General features: G+C 27.2%; 4 protein-coding genes across 7 annotated transcripts; 3 read left to right on the top strand and 1 right to left on the bottom strand.

Moving 5' to 3' along the window:
• Nucleotides 1-253: 253 nt before the first annotated feature.
• LOC122527900 lies at nt 254-6,969 on the top strand. The gene is made up of 16 exons (XM_043652478.1): nt 254-417; nt 913-974; nt 1,111-1,330; nt 1,597-1,844; nt 1,910-2,077; nt 2,168-2,394; nt 2,507-2,717; nt 3,061-3,206; nt 3,323-3,554; nt 4,222-4,275; nt 4,524-4,719; nt 4,876-5,115; nt 5,179-5,463; nt 5,671-5,949; nt 6,031-6,241; nt 6,432-6,969. Exons 1-16 carry the CDS (start codon nt 400-402, stop codon nt 6,725-6,727), a joined length of 3,093 nt encoding a protein of 1,030 aa, XP_043508413.1. The 5' UTR covers nt 254-399; the 3' UTR covers nt 6,728-6,969.
• A 160-nt stretch (nt 6,970-7,129) lies between these two features.
• Nucleotides 7,130-9,140, top strand: LOC122528139 (erlin-1-like). Its single transcript, XM_043652934.1, has 5 exons — nt 7,130-7,364; nt 7,597-7,716; nt 7,799-7,988; nt 8,319-8,577; nt 8,650-9,140. Exons 2-5 carry the CDS (start codon nt 7,609-7,611, stop codon nt 9,044-9,046), a joined length of 954 nt encoding a protein of 317 aa, XP_043508869.1. The 5' UTR covers nt 7,130-7,364; nt 7,597-7,608; the 3' UTR covers nt 9,047-9,140.
• Nucleotides 9,141-9,547: 407 nt separating this feature from the next.
• Nucleotides 9,548-11,868, top strand: LOC122528147 (ragulator complex protein LAMTOR3-A). Its single transcript, XM_043652975.1, has 3 exons — nt 9,548-9,768; nt 11,217-11,444; nt 11,553-11,868. Exons 1-3 carry the CDS (start codon nt 9,760-9,762, stop codon nt 11,688-11,690), a joined length of 375 nt encoding a protein of 124 aa, XP_043508910.1. The 5' UTR covers nt 9,548-9,759; the 3' UTR covers nt 11,691-11,868.
• A 296-nt stretch (nt 11,869-12,164) lies between these two features.
• Nucleotides 12,165-15,274, bottom strand: LOC122528125 (glyoxylate reductase/hydroxypyruvate reductase-like). 4 transcript variants are annotated; one of them, XM_043652900.1, is made up of 8 exons: nt 15,196-15,220; nt 15,156-15,164; nt 14,173-14,284; nt 13,782-13,909; nt 13,265-13,454; nt 12,884-13,047; nt 12,528-12,818; nt 12,165-12,337 (listed from the first exon to the last, which is right to left on the bottom strand). In XM_043652900.1, the coding sequence occupies exons 1-8, from the start codon at nt 15,203-15,205 to the stop codon at nt 12,222-12,224; spliced, it is 1,020 nt and encodes a 339-aa protein (XP_043508835.1). In that variant the 5' UTR covers nt 15,206-15,220; the 3' UTR covers nt 12,165-12,221. The 4 variants fall into 4 exon arrangements, with proteins under 4 accessions (XP_043508835.1, XP_043508855.1, XP_043508827.1 ...); XM_043652920.1 differs by lacking the exon at nt 15,156-15,164 and having other exon boundaries at nt 15,196-15,274; XM_043652892.1 differs by lacking the exon at nt 15,156-15,164 and having other exon boundaries at nt 14,173-14,297; nt 15,197-15,220.
• Between the last annotated feature and the right edge of the window lie 286 nt (nt 15,275-15,560).

Here is a 15,560-nt window from a genome sequence, read left to right on the forward strand (position 1 = left end):
ATATACACGAATTATATGTTTGTATATCTCTTATGTTTTGACCATCTCGTAAAATTGTCGAAGTAATTAAAACTGCATATTTCAGGATCCTAAAATAGAAATAGTTGCTCGATGCAGAGTATGTATGTATGTATGTAGCTACTGAGAACCTACGTGAACCGAGACTCTTCCCGAAAGACGATGGTGAACGATCTAGATTATACTTTGGCAAACCCCTTCGTATATTTTTAATAAGGCGATTGTATATATAAACGTCCGTACGAAATTAATTTTCAGTCTGTTTGTATTCTTCTCCTGCTGTAGATCGTGTGATTCAAACGCAAAGGAAGAAAGCGTACATATACAAACGAATTGGGAGATATTGTTTTGGTACCAATATTGATTGATTGTTGATCAACCATGTCTCAGAAAAGCTCGGTATGTTTAAAATTTAATTATTAAAATCTGCTACATTTTTTTACTGATTCGCTTATTTACACATATTTACCGTTTTATTTACTAACGTAAATACGTCAATAATATATTGTTGATTAAAAGATGTTGCAATTATACCATATAATGTTAAAATTCAATATGAATTTAATATATTCAAATTTCGTATGACATTCCTATAAGTAAAACAAGTATTCACTGGTCGTTGATTGATTAAAAAGTAACGAAGGAGTAGTTTATAATACGAAACTATCTACCGTGTCTTACGAAATCGATGTATCAAATTGATTTGTTTGCATATGTATATTGCTATACATGTACAGCCTACAATGATCTTATTTTTCACATTTATGCATTTATTGCATGAAAATTATTTATATTAGGAATGAAAGCAATAATCAAAAATTTTCAACTACAAATCAGTTTTTCAATGATATAAAAATAGTACAATATATATAAATTATTAATTTTTTTTATTAGAAAGCATCAGCGGAGAAAAACGCGGCGACATACAAAATTCTTCAGAATGCTAAAGTAGGGAGGTAAGAAACTATTTTTCTTCTTAAACATAGTAGAATGCACACTTCTCAAACATAGTAGAAACTTTAATATTACATATTATGTTACATTACAATTTAAATGCACATCGTTTGAAATTTTTGAAATACTATTTTCCAGATACATGGTAGCTAACAGAGAGTTGGAGGCAGGCGAAGAAATTGTCACAGAAATGCCTTTTATAGTCGGACCAAAGGCATTCTCGTACTCTTTGTGTCTTTCCTGTTATGCATCGTGGCCTCCATCACTGTACGATAAACCTCTTTGCTCAAAGTGCGGCTGGCCTGTATGTTCGGAAAATTGTGAAAACCAACCGCAACACAAGGATTACGAATGTCAGGTAAAAATCATAAGAGCATTAAAAAAAAGCAATTAGTACATTCTAAACTACCTTCCACTTTCTACAATTAACACTTGCTTTCGAATAATTTTCATATGCTGCAATCGGAAGTGGAACCTTTGCTAACGGTGTATGGCTAATTTGCACTACATCATAAAATATAAGAGACGAAAAAAGAATTGTTAAAAATAAAAAATGAAAGTGTAAAAATATTAAAAAACGTGCGTGTTAAAGATATGGTAAATATTTACATATCTTGTTCGTAGGTATTTGTACAAGCCAAAGAGAAATTCAATGTGCAAGCTGTTTTCGAAGAGAACGAAAATGGAATGCCGCAATTGGAATGTATAACTCCGTTAAGATTGCTTCTAGAATCAGAGAGAAATTCTGAAAGGTGGAACAACGAAGTAAAAGACATGGAAGCTCATAATAAAATAAGAAGTGAGAAAATGCAGTGGCAATTGAATCACGTCAATATAGTACTATACATAAGGAACCAACTTAAATTAAACAGGTAAACACTTCGTGAGAGAAATAATCATACCTTTATTTTCAATTTTTTATCTTATTTCATTGTAGATTCTCAGAAGAACAAATTCATACAGCTTGTGGAATTCTGGAAATCAATGCTTTCGAGATTCGAACAGCAAATGGATGTACCGCGAGAGCACTTTATCCAATAGTGGCTCTGATGAACCATTCGTGTGTCTCAAACACATGTCACAGTATTTCACCGACTGATTATAGGTAAAATGACAATTACTTGAATTCAATAATAAGTCACGATGCCGTTTAATAGTTAATGGAATTCTTATAGAATTCTTATTTTGTTTACAGAATACGATTACGTACTACACTGAAAATTCCTGCTGGTGGTGAACTTTACGGACGTTACACGCATTCGCTACTTCCTACGATGTTGAGAAGAGAACAACTTCTCGAAACAAAATATTTCGCCTGTGCCTGTCCAAGATGTTCAGATCCTACCGAACTTGGAACACATATGTCTACGTTGAAATGCAATAAGTGTGATAACGGGATTATATTATCTTTAGATTCTTTGGGTAAATCGTACAGTTGTCTCGCTAACGATCTCATCTCATATATATTCGTCTAAGAACATACAATAAGTAATTGTAATCGGAATTTTCGATTGATTATAAATTTATATTATAGATCCAGAAAGTTCATGGAAATGTACTTATTGTAACTTTATGACGACTGGAGCAGCCGTTCGAAAAGTATTGCTGATCATACAAGAATCAGTGAATGCAGTGGAGATCATTAGCGGTGCTGAGGGAGCTGACGCTATTCAAGCGAGGGAGACAGTGATAAAAAAATATCGTTCAGCTCTACATCCCCGACATGCTTTCCTCACAACATTGAGGTAAATCTAATTTTTTAAATAATAATAATTAGATTACGGATCTTTGTGTAACTTTAGATTTTAATGAACCATTAAAAAAATAAAAAGAGCCTAAGTTGAAATTCATTCCGCCACTAAATATTACATTAACAAGTACTCTATTCTCGATATTTTATATGCTTTTATATATTGTATATATTCTCTGCGTTTTACTATCCTCAGATTTAAATGCATAAAAATCTGCAATCTACTAATAATTAATGTGTATAATCAATATGGATGAAAAGATTTATTTTATCAGTATTAATAAATTTGTAGAAAATTTAATAGAAAATATAAATAATCCATGAATTTGACTTTGCAGATATTCGTTGTCACAAATGTATGGTCGTGTGGACGAATATCTCTTAGATGATTTACCCGATATTGTATTAGAACACAAAATCGATATGTGTAGGTTATTACTTCAAGTCTTCGACGTCATAGAACCTGGCTATTCTCGTATAAGAGGTAAAGATTTATTTAATTATCTATCACTCGTCGTTTAATACTACAGTTTGTTTCCTGAGATATTTTTACTGAACGCTTTATCAATGAATGTTATTAATATTTGATCTTTATCAAAGGAATGACCTTGTACGAACTCCATGCCCCTTTACTTTTTACCGCTAAAACATTGTGGAATGCCGGAGTAATCGATGAAGCCATCCTAAAATCGAAAATGATAGATGCTTCTACCATCTTGAAGGAAGCTGCATTAATTTTGTGCTTAGAACCACCAGATACATCAGAGGGTAAAATAGGCATCGCCGCTAAAGAATCTCTGGCTGAACTCGAAGAATCGATAAACAATTTGTAAATATTTATTATAAATATATCAAACTTTGTATTTCTTTGTTAATAAAGTACAATACAATTCTGTACCTAATGAACGTATACGAAAATAATTAAACTTGTCTTGTTAAGAACTCGTTATCGTTATGTTGACAATATTTGAAAATATAAATGATATAATCAGTTTTAACGTAACATAGAGGAACCAAAATAGAAAATAAAAAAATTGTCTCTAATTTTTCAAATCTTCCCTACCCCAAATCTTCAAATTTTTTATGATCTTATCCTAATCTTTTTTAATCTTAGATCGCTAACGTTTCATTTAAATTTATTAACATTCAAATTTCTCAGGAGATCTAATTAACATTTTATCAGAAAATTATTAATAGAAAACGGTCTATTTAAAATACGAATAGGACGTTGCTGTTTGTAATGTAATGTCTACGCATTGTTTTGTTGTGAATACTTCACTACTTAAGCACGCGCGAACACTACAACTTCTAATAATATCAAGTGTATTAAAGGACAGACGGCTTCCGATATAACTTTCTGTATTTCAATCAGTTACGAATTGTAGGCAATGCATAATATTGTCAAACTTTCGTTAATTTCGCACGAGACACGTATTTCATTCGAGTAATTGACGAATATAGCTCGCTTAATATACCACGATGGGAGAAACATCAAAAAGCACTGCAGTTCCCACGTTGAAATATAAAGTTTGTTATTCAGACAAATTGGGCAGGTATAAACATAAACGTATTGTGAAACGTTATTATTAACTCTATATAACAATCTATGTAACTCTATGTAACAATCTGTATCGAAAGATATTGAAATCGATAGGATCTATTATTCTGGAAATATCATGAATTATATTTAATCTCAATTAAAAAACAAATGTGATGGTTTCGATTTTTTTAATAATTTGAATTAAAATTTTATATATCACATTATTTTGAAATGCGTATCTGATACATCGTCTTCTTTTAGATATTTACAGGCAGCAACGGATTTACAGCCAGGCGAAGTGATATTTCGAGAAGAACCGATTATTGTTGGACCATTGGTTATCAATAAACATCCGGTATGCTTCGCATGTATGAATCTCTTGCAACTATATGAAGAAGAAGATCATTATTTTTGTACGAAATGCAACGTCGCTCCTCTGTGTGGTAGTGCTTGCGAGGTACGTGCAAAAATAAATGATATGTTGTCAATGCACTCAAATTTTATCTTCAGTTATTCCTTTTAACTCAATAGAGCGAACATTATTTTGTTTGTTAAACATAGGTACATTACTTTATTAAGCGATATCATTTGTCATTAATAATTAACATTTCAGGAACGCTCGATACATCATACACCGGACGAATGTGAACTCTTCCGAACTACTGAAGACATAGCGAAGAAAAATTTACATCATATTCTCAAATATATTAACGGTATATTATTGATTATAAGATTTTGGCTCTTACAAAAAAGAGATCCGGAATTATGGGAACGAGCCAGATCTATGGAAGCTCATTTAGAGAAAAGAAGAGGCACAACAGAGTGGAAAGACAGAGAAATGAATATTATAAATGTAAGTGAAATAAAGAAATTAACAAAAAAGAGTTCTTATAATAATATTTCTTGTTTTGAATAGGTTATGAAATCACTTAATTTAGTTCCTCATGACGATCCATCTGTTTCGGAAGTTCTTCAACTAATGTGCGCAATTATAGATGTTAATTCTATCGAGCTTAGGCCTCCAGGAAATATAGAGAGAGTTTATTTACAAGGTTTATTTGCGGACACCTCTTTGCTCTCTCACGACTGCAGAGGAAACCTTCATCTAACTATGGATAGCAAATTTAAGCTAACTGTATATGCCAGTGTACCAATTAAAGAAGGCGATATCATTTGCTTTAGTTATACTTCGCCTTTTTTGGTTTGTTTATTCGTTTATAAAATTTTTATATTACAAAATCCTATGTGTAGAGAACTTGAAACTCATTTAAAATGTTACACTATTTGTATTATTATATATTATATTCTTATATGAAGCTTCTAATTATCAGAAATAGCAAAGTTGTACAGTTGCACAATTTTTTTATTAATGATTTTGTTTATATTTTATATATTATTTCATTACTAGGGAACATTATCTCGGAGACTACATTTAAGAATGACAAAATATTTCGATTGCAATTGCTCAGTGTGTAGAGAGCCATATGAATTGGGATCATATGTTAGCGCTATTTTGTGTCCACGATGCAGAAAAGGTTACTTGGGAATGGAAGATCCTTTGGTAGAGTTTCCATACGAAAAGAAATGGAAATGCAACAATTGCGAACACCACATGGCAGGATATCTTGTCAAAACCACTTTAAATCTATGCAAATTATTGGTCAAAGAAGACATTAGGGATGCTAAAGTTCGTATATAATAGAATTGTGATAATTGCACATTATTGAACGTCTATTCAATTTGCATTTATTGGTTTGTAATAATCAAGGAGCTAGAGAGTTTAAGGAGGAAATTATTGAGAACTCTCCATCGAAATCATTATTACATACTAGAGGTGAAGCAAAAGTTGTTGGCTATTTATAGATTCGAAGTGACAAGGCCAAATCCAAATAAAAGATTTCTGGAGAATATGTTGAGTATATGTAAAGAAATGTACGAATTGCTGGAAGTTGTTGAACCAGGAATATCTCGATATAAAGGTATTTTTAACCAATAATTTATTCGAATTACATAATAAAATATAGCAATGAAAACTGATTTATTCGAATTTTAATTCTGCAATAGTGTTCTGCATAATATGTTTGAGTGCTAATTTAATATAGTATTATTTACATTAAATATTAATAAAGTTAATATAAAATGTCGCCTATTAAAAAAAATATTTTTTAGCAATAACGCTATTCGAATTGCACTTAGCAATAGTAGCGTTAGCGCATAAAGAGTATTATAGACAAGAAATTTCGGCAATAGAATTTGCTTCGCGCCTTGAAGAAGGCGCAAGTACATTGAAGAAGTCCCTAACTATGCTCCTTTTGGAGCCACTGGACACTGCAGAAGGGAGATTGGCTAAAAAAGGTTTAGAAAAATTAAAGACACTAAATGAGACTATAAATAACGTTAAGGCTGTGACTGAATTTGCACAACTTACTATTCGTGGAAGAAGAAAATTACAGAAAAATAAATAAAGGAAAACAAATAGACAATGGATATGAAGTATCTTTCATCATTAACAATGATGATTATTACACAATATTAATTTTTTTTTCATTATGTGACAATGTACATAAAACAATATTAGTAATTTAAATAAGAAAAATTTTTAATGATTTCATACTATTTCGAACATTATATGTATATAACTCTAGTGATCAAAAATGTCACTATATTAATCCAATAGTATCGCAGAATAAATTATATCATTCTTATTTCAAGTTTTATTAATGGTTTTTAAATTATTTTTAATGATATTGAGAATAATTTAGAATTGTCAATTACCATTTTCTTATAAAAAATTTTCCCCACCCGTTAGGATTGTTCTATTTTAATGATTATAAATTTCTGTTAATCTTGAATAATATTAAAATGTGTGACATTCATAGCATGTACGTTTGTGAAAGTATATATGTCTTTTTAAATAAAACTTTAAAAAATTGAGTTCATTATTTAATAGAATATGAGCAAAAGATTTAATTTATAATAAAAACTAGTACGCCAACTGAAACAACATAGTTGGTTAGAACATAAAATATTCAACTTTTACAGATCGAAAATTTAAATTTACAAAATTTATTTATTTTTTAAAATATTTGCTGTCGAACACAGGTAATATTCAAAAGATTTACAAAATTTTATTATACATACATATATACTAGATATAACCTCTATGAGAGAAGTACAAATAAAACAAATAAACAAATCATTGATGTTTTATAATAAATATTATTGTTATATATAATACAAAAATTAATAAAATGTAGTTGCAATAAATATATAAATATATATATCAGATTATTAATTTCTTTAATTTATACAACAAAGAATTTTGGTATTTTAGCAAATAAATAACATGTTTGACCAAGGCATTATTGGAATATGCTTTTGTATTTGCTTGGCAATAGTTTTCAATTTTTCTTTACATCGTATAGAAGAAGGTCATGTTGGTGTTTATTTTAGAGTAAGTAATTAATAGAATAGAGTAAGTAATAAATACATTATAATATAATTTATAACACACACATTTTTATTGAATGATATAGGGTGGAGCGTTATTGCCTCAAGTCAGCAATCCTGGATTTCATATGATGATACCCTTATTAACAACATATCGCTCTGTCCAAGTTACATTACAGACAGATGAAGTAAAGAATGTTCCATGTGGAACAAGTGGTGGTGTAATGATCTATTTTGATCGTATAGAAGTTGTAAATATATTAGATGCAAACAGTGGTAAAACTTTTATTAATCACATGTATTAAACTATAAAAAAACTGCAAATTTTAATGCAATTTCAAATTTTTATGGATACAATTAAAGAAATATAATTGAAGAGGAGAATTGTTTCCACTATTAAATATTATAACAAATACTTTACATTAGATATTTCATATATTTTTACAATTTACATTCATTCTGCAGATTTTTATATTTCTATATTTCTAAATTTCTTATAAATGCATAAAGATCTGTAGTCTAACTATACTATAATTATTTATAATTATAATTATAACTATAATTATGAATTATTGCAACATTTTGTATTCATCTTCTTAATTATAGTTTATAACATGGTGAGAAACTTTACAGCAGATTATGATCAAACATTAATATTTAATAAAATTCACCATGAATTAAACCAATTTTGTTCTGTACACACATTGCACGAAGTATATATAGACTTGTTTGATCAAATTGATGAAAATCTGAAAACTGCTTTACAAAAGGACTTAAATGATTTAGCACCTGGTTTAAGTATTCATGCAGTTAGAGTCACTAAACCAAAAATTCCAGAAACTATCAGAAAAAATTATGAATTAATGTGAGTACAATATAAATTTAAGTTGATTAATAATTTTAAAAGGTTTAAACAATATTTTACTAATTATTACAGGGAAGCAGAAAAAACAAAACTTTTAATTTCAACACAGCATCAAAAAGTTGTTGAGAAAGATGCAGAGACTGATAGAAAAAAGGCTGTTATCGAAGCAGAAAAAGAGGCACAGGTAGCAAAGATACAGTATAATCAAAAAATTATGGAAAAAGAATCTCAACAGCAAATAGCAGCTATTGAGGATGAAATGCATTTAGCAAGAGAGAAAAGTCGTTCAGAGGCTGAATATTATCAAACAAAAATGCAGGCTGAAGCAAATAAACTTCTTCTTACTAAAGAATTTTTAGAATTAAAAAAATATGAAGCATTAGCACAGAATACAAAAGTATATTATGGTCAAGATATACCAAAAATGTTTATGTATGGAGGTTGTTCAAGTAATCTTAGTACAAATTAACATGTGGATATTTACAGAAAATAATAATAGAAATTAATGTTTTTTTTCTGATATTGAACGATAATATACATAAATTCTTGTATATAATTGTTATATTAACGATAATATTTTGATGATATGAACTTTCATTTTTAAAAGTAAGACTTAAGTATAATTTTCACAATCCATTAATTTATCCATTATAATTAATTATTGATATTTTCAATCATTATCGTTAATTTCTTATCAATTTTTATTAGAACAAATGAAATTTTCTAATAAAAATATTATTACAAATTATATTGATGCCAGATTACTGTATTATTTTGTATTATTTTGTAAAAGTATTTTGTAGTTCCTCTAAAATAAACAATCTGACATCACCTCAAATATTATAAAAACAAAATGTAAAGTAAAAATAAACTTCACACTTAAAAAAACAAATCATCATTTCTAATAAAACCAAATCATTAATACTAATTAAATATTAATACATCTCTAAAATCCGTAAATTAGACAGCAAACATACAAAAACTATAATGAATTTTCCAAATTTAAACTTTATTTCAAAATAATTTTTTATTACGGCAATTTAAATACGGTGCGTGCGCATTCTACGTTTATCATATGTCAATCTGTCAAAGCAACATTTATTAATCCTAACATTTAAGATTTTTACTAATTCCTAATAAATTTATGATTTGCTACACTGCTTATCAGAGTGAATATTAAAAATGACAGCAGTAAGTTTTACAATTACATTGCATTATTTTGTGAAAGATAGTATAATCTATATTTTAAGGTTATGTATAGATAGCACTGCAACACACATTTTATGTTACAATAATTAATTAACAATTCTTGTAGAATTTTGTGCGATGAATACAAATATGAAAACGATTTCATCCACCAATATCGACTTCTTTGAAGAATGCAAATTTTCGACTGAATTTTTTCTGTTTCAACAGTAAAAGTCACGCAAATATTTTTTACATAAGATGACTCTACAAATATTCTCACACATAATAATATATATTTATGCAACATTATAAACATTTAAATATGTTTAAAAGATTCTCAAAATAAACAGATCATCCGAAATATATTTGTACATATTTTTTAATTTGTCTTCAAAATTAAGGAGAAAATACAACTAGAACAGACAATAAAGCTTGTTCTTGTGGGAATTCTGAAAGAAAGTTAGAACATAGATTTCATTTGAAAATAGTTCTATGATATATAATATAATTCTATAATATGAAGTATTATCAATGGTCTTGAATATCAACAATTGCTTGATGTTCTTTTTAATACAATATAAGAGATTTATAGTCATGCAATTATGTTAACTTATTTTGCTATTACATTTATTGTTTATATATTATTTTATTCTAAAAAAAATAAATTTATATAATTAATATTAATTTAAATATTAGGATTTAATCCACAAAATAAAATATTTTGTACGTTAGATTGCTGAATGCAATGAAACATATTACACATAAAAAATTCTAAAAATACAATAATGAAATATTGTCTTTCAATTTATTATTTTTGTCATAAATAATTATATTTAATAAATACAATCCTCCAAATGAATAAATAAGATCTTCATTTATATTGAGAAGAAAATCAAGCTTGATGTTCAAAATCATTGCTAATACTTCATGTCTTTGCAAAACTATTTTACTTTCCCAATCGATTTTCTTCTAGATTCTTAGTTTTTAAAATAAATTGAAAAACATTCATAAAAATTAATACATTTTGAATGTCTTCTTCAGTTATTGTTTAAACATATTTAAATGTTTGTAATACTGTGAAAATATATATTATCATATTTGAAAAGGTCTGCAAAATTATTTTATATAAGAAACATTTATGCACTGGTTGAAACAAAAAATATTTGAAACTCAAAATTTGTATTTTTTTTCGAAATTCTTTCTTAAAAATTGGAGGATGATAAAAAAAACAAAGAAAGAAGTTTTCATATTTGTATTCAGCACAAGAATCACCTATTGAATGTTGTTATAATTTCTATTGTAATTTATGAAAGAATATAGTCAATTTTAAAATAATTATAAGATGTTTTTGAAAAATATATATTTCTGAATAATATATATATATATAGTATCATAATATAAAAATGTGTTATTAATTATCATTATTTATACCTTTATTTCTATTACTTTAGGAATTAAGAAAATTTCTTTATGGCCTTCTAAACAGTGTAGAAGGACTGCATAGTATATTGATAACAGATAGGGATGGAGTACCTGTTGTATCTGTAGCTGATGATACAACACCTGAATTAGCTATGAGAGCAAGTTTCTTATCAACATTTGGGATGGCAACAGATCAAGGAAGCAAATTAGGATTAGGAAAAAATAAAACAATTATATGCATGTATAGTAGTTATCAGGTAACAAAAATATGTTATGTTATTATTATTATTATTATTTTTCAGTAAATATAGAATTAACATATATGTGAATACTAATATAAATCTAATTAGTTATTTATTTTGTAGGTAGTTCAAATGAACAAATTACCTTTAGTAATTAGTTTTATTGCTAGTCATAACTGTAATACAGGTCATATCTTATCTTTGGAAAGTAAAATAGATCCAATCTTAAGTAATTTAAAAAATGCAGTAGTAGAAGCCTGATGGTTACCTGTTGTGCATTATGGGTGATAAATACCAACAGTTTGCAATTGAATTTGGGAAATACTTGAAAAGCTATTCTAAGATGATTTAAATAAATAATGGAGCCATTAGTGTATTTTTTCATTTAGAAAAAAGAATTATATTCTTTCATAATTATGTTTTCTTTTGTTAACATTTTTATATAATATTTTAAACACTTATTTTTTAAAAAAGAAAAATCTTAAGTCTTTTATAAAATGTAAAAAGAGAAAAGGACACATATTACAAATTTTTATAATAAATAGAAAAATCCCACAATCAGAAACATTTCAATATTCTCAAAATATATTTAAAGTATTTAAATTTTACATATATAAATAGTATAAATTTATGTAAAAAGAGTTGATATTAGAGTACATATTATATGTGTCAGTTAATATTCTTAAATACATTAGAATGTATCACTATTTTGTTATGTTACTTCAAACAAATACATAATTTTAAATCATGTGATAGAAATTTATAATTTATATATGCAGAAAAATATATTAGTTACAATTCATATATCAGTGGCTTACCCTCTAATCCATTGAGAATGTTTTGTGCTGCAGTAAAAGACATATCATTTCGTGTCTTCACAGTAGCACTGCCCAAATGAGGTATGACCACTACAATACATTTTATATTTGTTAATGTACATACAACTTTGCTATATATTTCTACAATTAACTAACATACAAATATTAAACATAAAAATAAAAATAAAAAGAGAATTTCTGTTAATAAAGATATCTAAAAAACAAAAAGTGTTAATTCATTTGATCCTTGATCCACATTTGTGTAATTAATAATACTCACCAGCATTAGAAATTTTAAGAAGTTCGTGATCGGGAGGTAACGGTTCAGGATCTGTAACGTCAAGACCCGCCGCAAAAATTATGTTATTTCGCAATGCTTTGATCAAAGCATTTGTCTTTACGATTTGTCCACGAGCAATGTTTACAAACACAGCGTTTTTTTTCATTTTATTAAAAGTATTATCATCAAACAATCCTCTAGTTTCATTATTTAACGGGGCAGAAACAATTACGAAATCACTTTGTTCAAGAAGATCGTCGAGAGACACAAAATGCGCTCCAAGTTCGTCACCTATTTAAGATAAAAATAAATATTTCGAAATACATATTTTATTTTTATGCATACTATGTAAATACCTGCTTTTTTACGAGAATGTCCAGTATAAACAAAACGAGCCACACTAAATCCTTTTAGTCGTTTAACAATAGCTTGTCCAATATTGCCCAAACCAACAATGCCAACTGTTGATCCTCTTAACTCTTGACCAAGTAACCACTGCAAATTTTTCATCACTTGCCCTCTAAATTTTCAAGAATTTTTGATATTATTATTATTATATATTTTCCATGAATAAAATTAATAAATATGTTTTTCTGAATTTTTAAATAAAATTGAATATTTAAAACAAAATTAAACATTAAACATTGTTCAAAATAAAATTTCTCGAATAGATGTACAATTTGAATTTAGACTAATTATATTTTTTAGAAATGAAAGAGCAAAAATTTTTTAATTACTGTTCAAGTTTTAAACGTCCTTCGTGAGTTCGTCTTGCTGCATTTAATGCCAGAAGTACTGCAATTTCTGCAACTGCATCTGACAAAACCATAGGGGTATGACCAACTTTAATACCTCTCCTTTTAATTTCGGGGACATCCAAATGATCATAACCAGCTGACATTGTTGAGACGACTTTTAAAGATGTTCCTATTTATATTAAAATAGTATTTTTTAATGTTTCTTTAAGTTTCGTTTATAAAAGAGTTTTGAAGTTACGAAAATATAATCGTCTGTGATATAATATTTGATATAATATCGTTATTTACGTAAACTGATTAATTTAACAAAAAAAAAAAGGAGAAAAAATAATAAATCTGAAATCTAGAATTAAATTATACTTATAATTACGAATACTGTTTCTTCTATTAATTAAGTTTTAAGTTTAAAAGCCTGAATTGATTAACATTGTTATCACTTATTTCAAAATTCCGCATAAAACATAATTCATCATATTATTAATAATTCAATATTTACCTGCATTATTAAGAAAATCGCTATTTATATTTAAATGATTAGTGACAAAGATTGCATCATGACCAGGAAGAACTTGCAATACATCTTCTTGACTAGGATTAGTCGTTTGAATGATTGTGACATCGCATCTGTCACAAAGAAATTAATTCCGAGTAAATTCATATTATATTATAAGAACCACTAAACATTCAGAATCAATATTAATCATTAATTTAGAATTAATAATTACGATTTTAATTGTTGCATAAAATTACGTTAAAATAATTGCAATATTACATGATAATAATGTCAGATCGATGAATTTTCATTTAATTTTACTTTTTCAACTTTTTTTTTATTATTACAAATAATTGAACATTAGTAAATAATCTTTCTCAAGAAATGTACTCACTTTGTCCGCAAAAGATCTATACCAGCTGATGGTACATCGTTGCTCGTAATTAACACACGTGATTTCATTGTTCTTCCCCGGCGTTCTGTCACAGTGACAAACACTCTGTAAACTGATAACAAGTAGTAACACTTTTCACATTATATAACACAATCTTAATTCTTGCGCAAGCGCAATTCAATCGAAAAACAACTGTATGCAGGAAACAGAATGTATTTTTGTTTCTTACGATAAACATTTTTTTTTATGATAAAATTATCGTCAAATGTATGTATTTATAATTTACTGATATAAAATCTGTCTCTTAGATAAATATATATAAAGAAAAAAAATTCAATTAATATAGAATTAAATAACATTATTTAACAATGGAATAATAACTTATCTAGCATATACAAAAATAAGAATTTAAATCATTATACATTGCAATGTAGTAATGTAATCCAATAAAAGGATATTGAAATATATATATACATTTACAGTATTTTATGGAAAAAGTAGCATTCATTCATCGAACGTATAATTTTCATAGTATTAATACACATGGAAATAGTATGAATCAAAATATGGCGCGACTATTTATTGGAAACTTACTTCTTCTATCATATGCTTCCCTATTCATTGGAGACGCTACTTTCTGCAAATGATAGACAAGTTAGTGCGTGTCTGTTAATTATGAAAGCTATTTTGTTCTCTAGTGTGATTACACGTTAATAGAATGATAAAAGATGTAATAATTAGTATGTTAAGATAATAGAACTACAATTCTACATAGTACATGAGAGAGAGTATAATGCATGCATATTGTAGTTCTTATCTTCATATATGTGTTTTCTTCATTAATAATATTAAGTTTTAGTTACTACAAATAACTTTTATCATCCAATATATGATAAATAATTCTAATAAAACATATAGCGAAATTAATGTTTTAAATAATAAATTAGAATTGATATGCATATAACTTATTAATAAATACTCACATGTAAAGTATTAATCTAATACTTATTAATAAATACTTACATTTGATCATTTTGTTGCAATTGTGCAGATTCTCGCTTGTTTTATCTATCGACGATTCGTTAAAAATCACTTCATAGATAATGTTAAAATAGATAATCTATTTAGATAAGAATCTTTATTTAAATAACATTATATAAAATGTTTATCTTATCTTTTTTATAAAATTAATTAAATACATATGTGCGTATTATTAATAAAGTAAATTTCAACTCCTTTAGTGATTTCAACATGTGAAGTATCAGGGAAAAATGAAGGAGTATCTACATCATATGTATATTATTTCACATATTGAATACACATTGTTGTGTAATATCCTCACTGTGCAACTATTCTATATTAACTAACTATATTAGTTCAGTTCGAAT

This window comes from Frieseomelitta varia, unplaced genomic scaffold (assembly GCF_011392965.1).
Source record: "Frieseomelitta varia isolate USP_RPSP 00005682 unplaced genomic scaffold, Fvar_1.2 scaffold_1028, whole genome shotgun sequence".
In the NCBI taxonomy this organism is placed as follows: domain Eukaryota; kingdom Metazoa; phylum Arthropoda; class Insecta; order Hymenoptera; family Apidae; genus Frieseomelitta; species Frieseomelitta varia.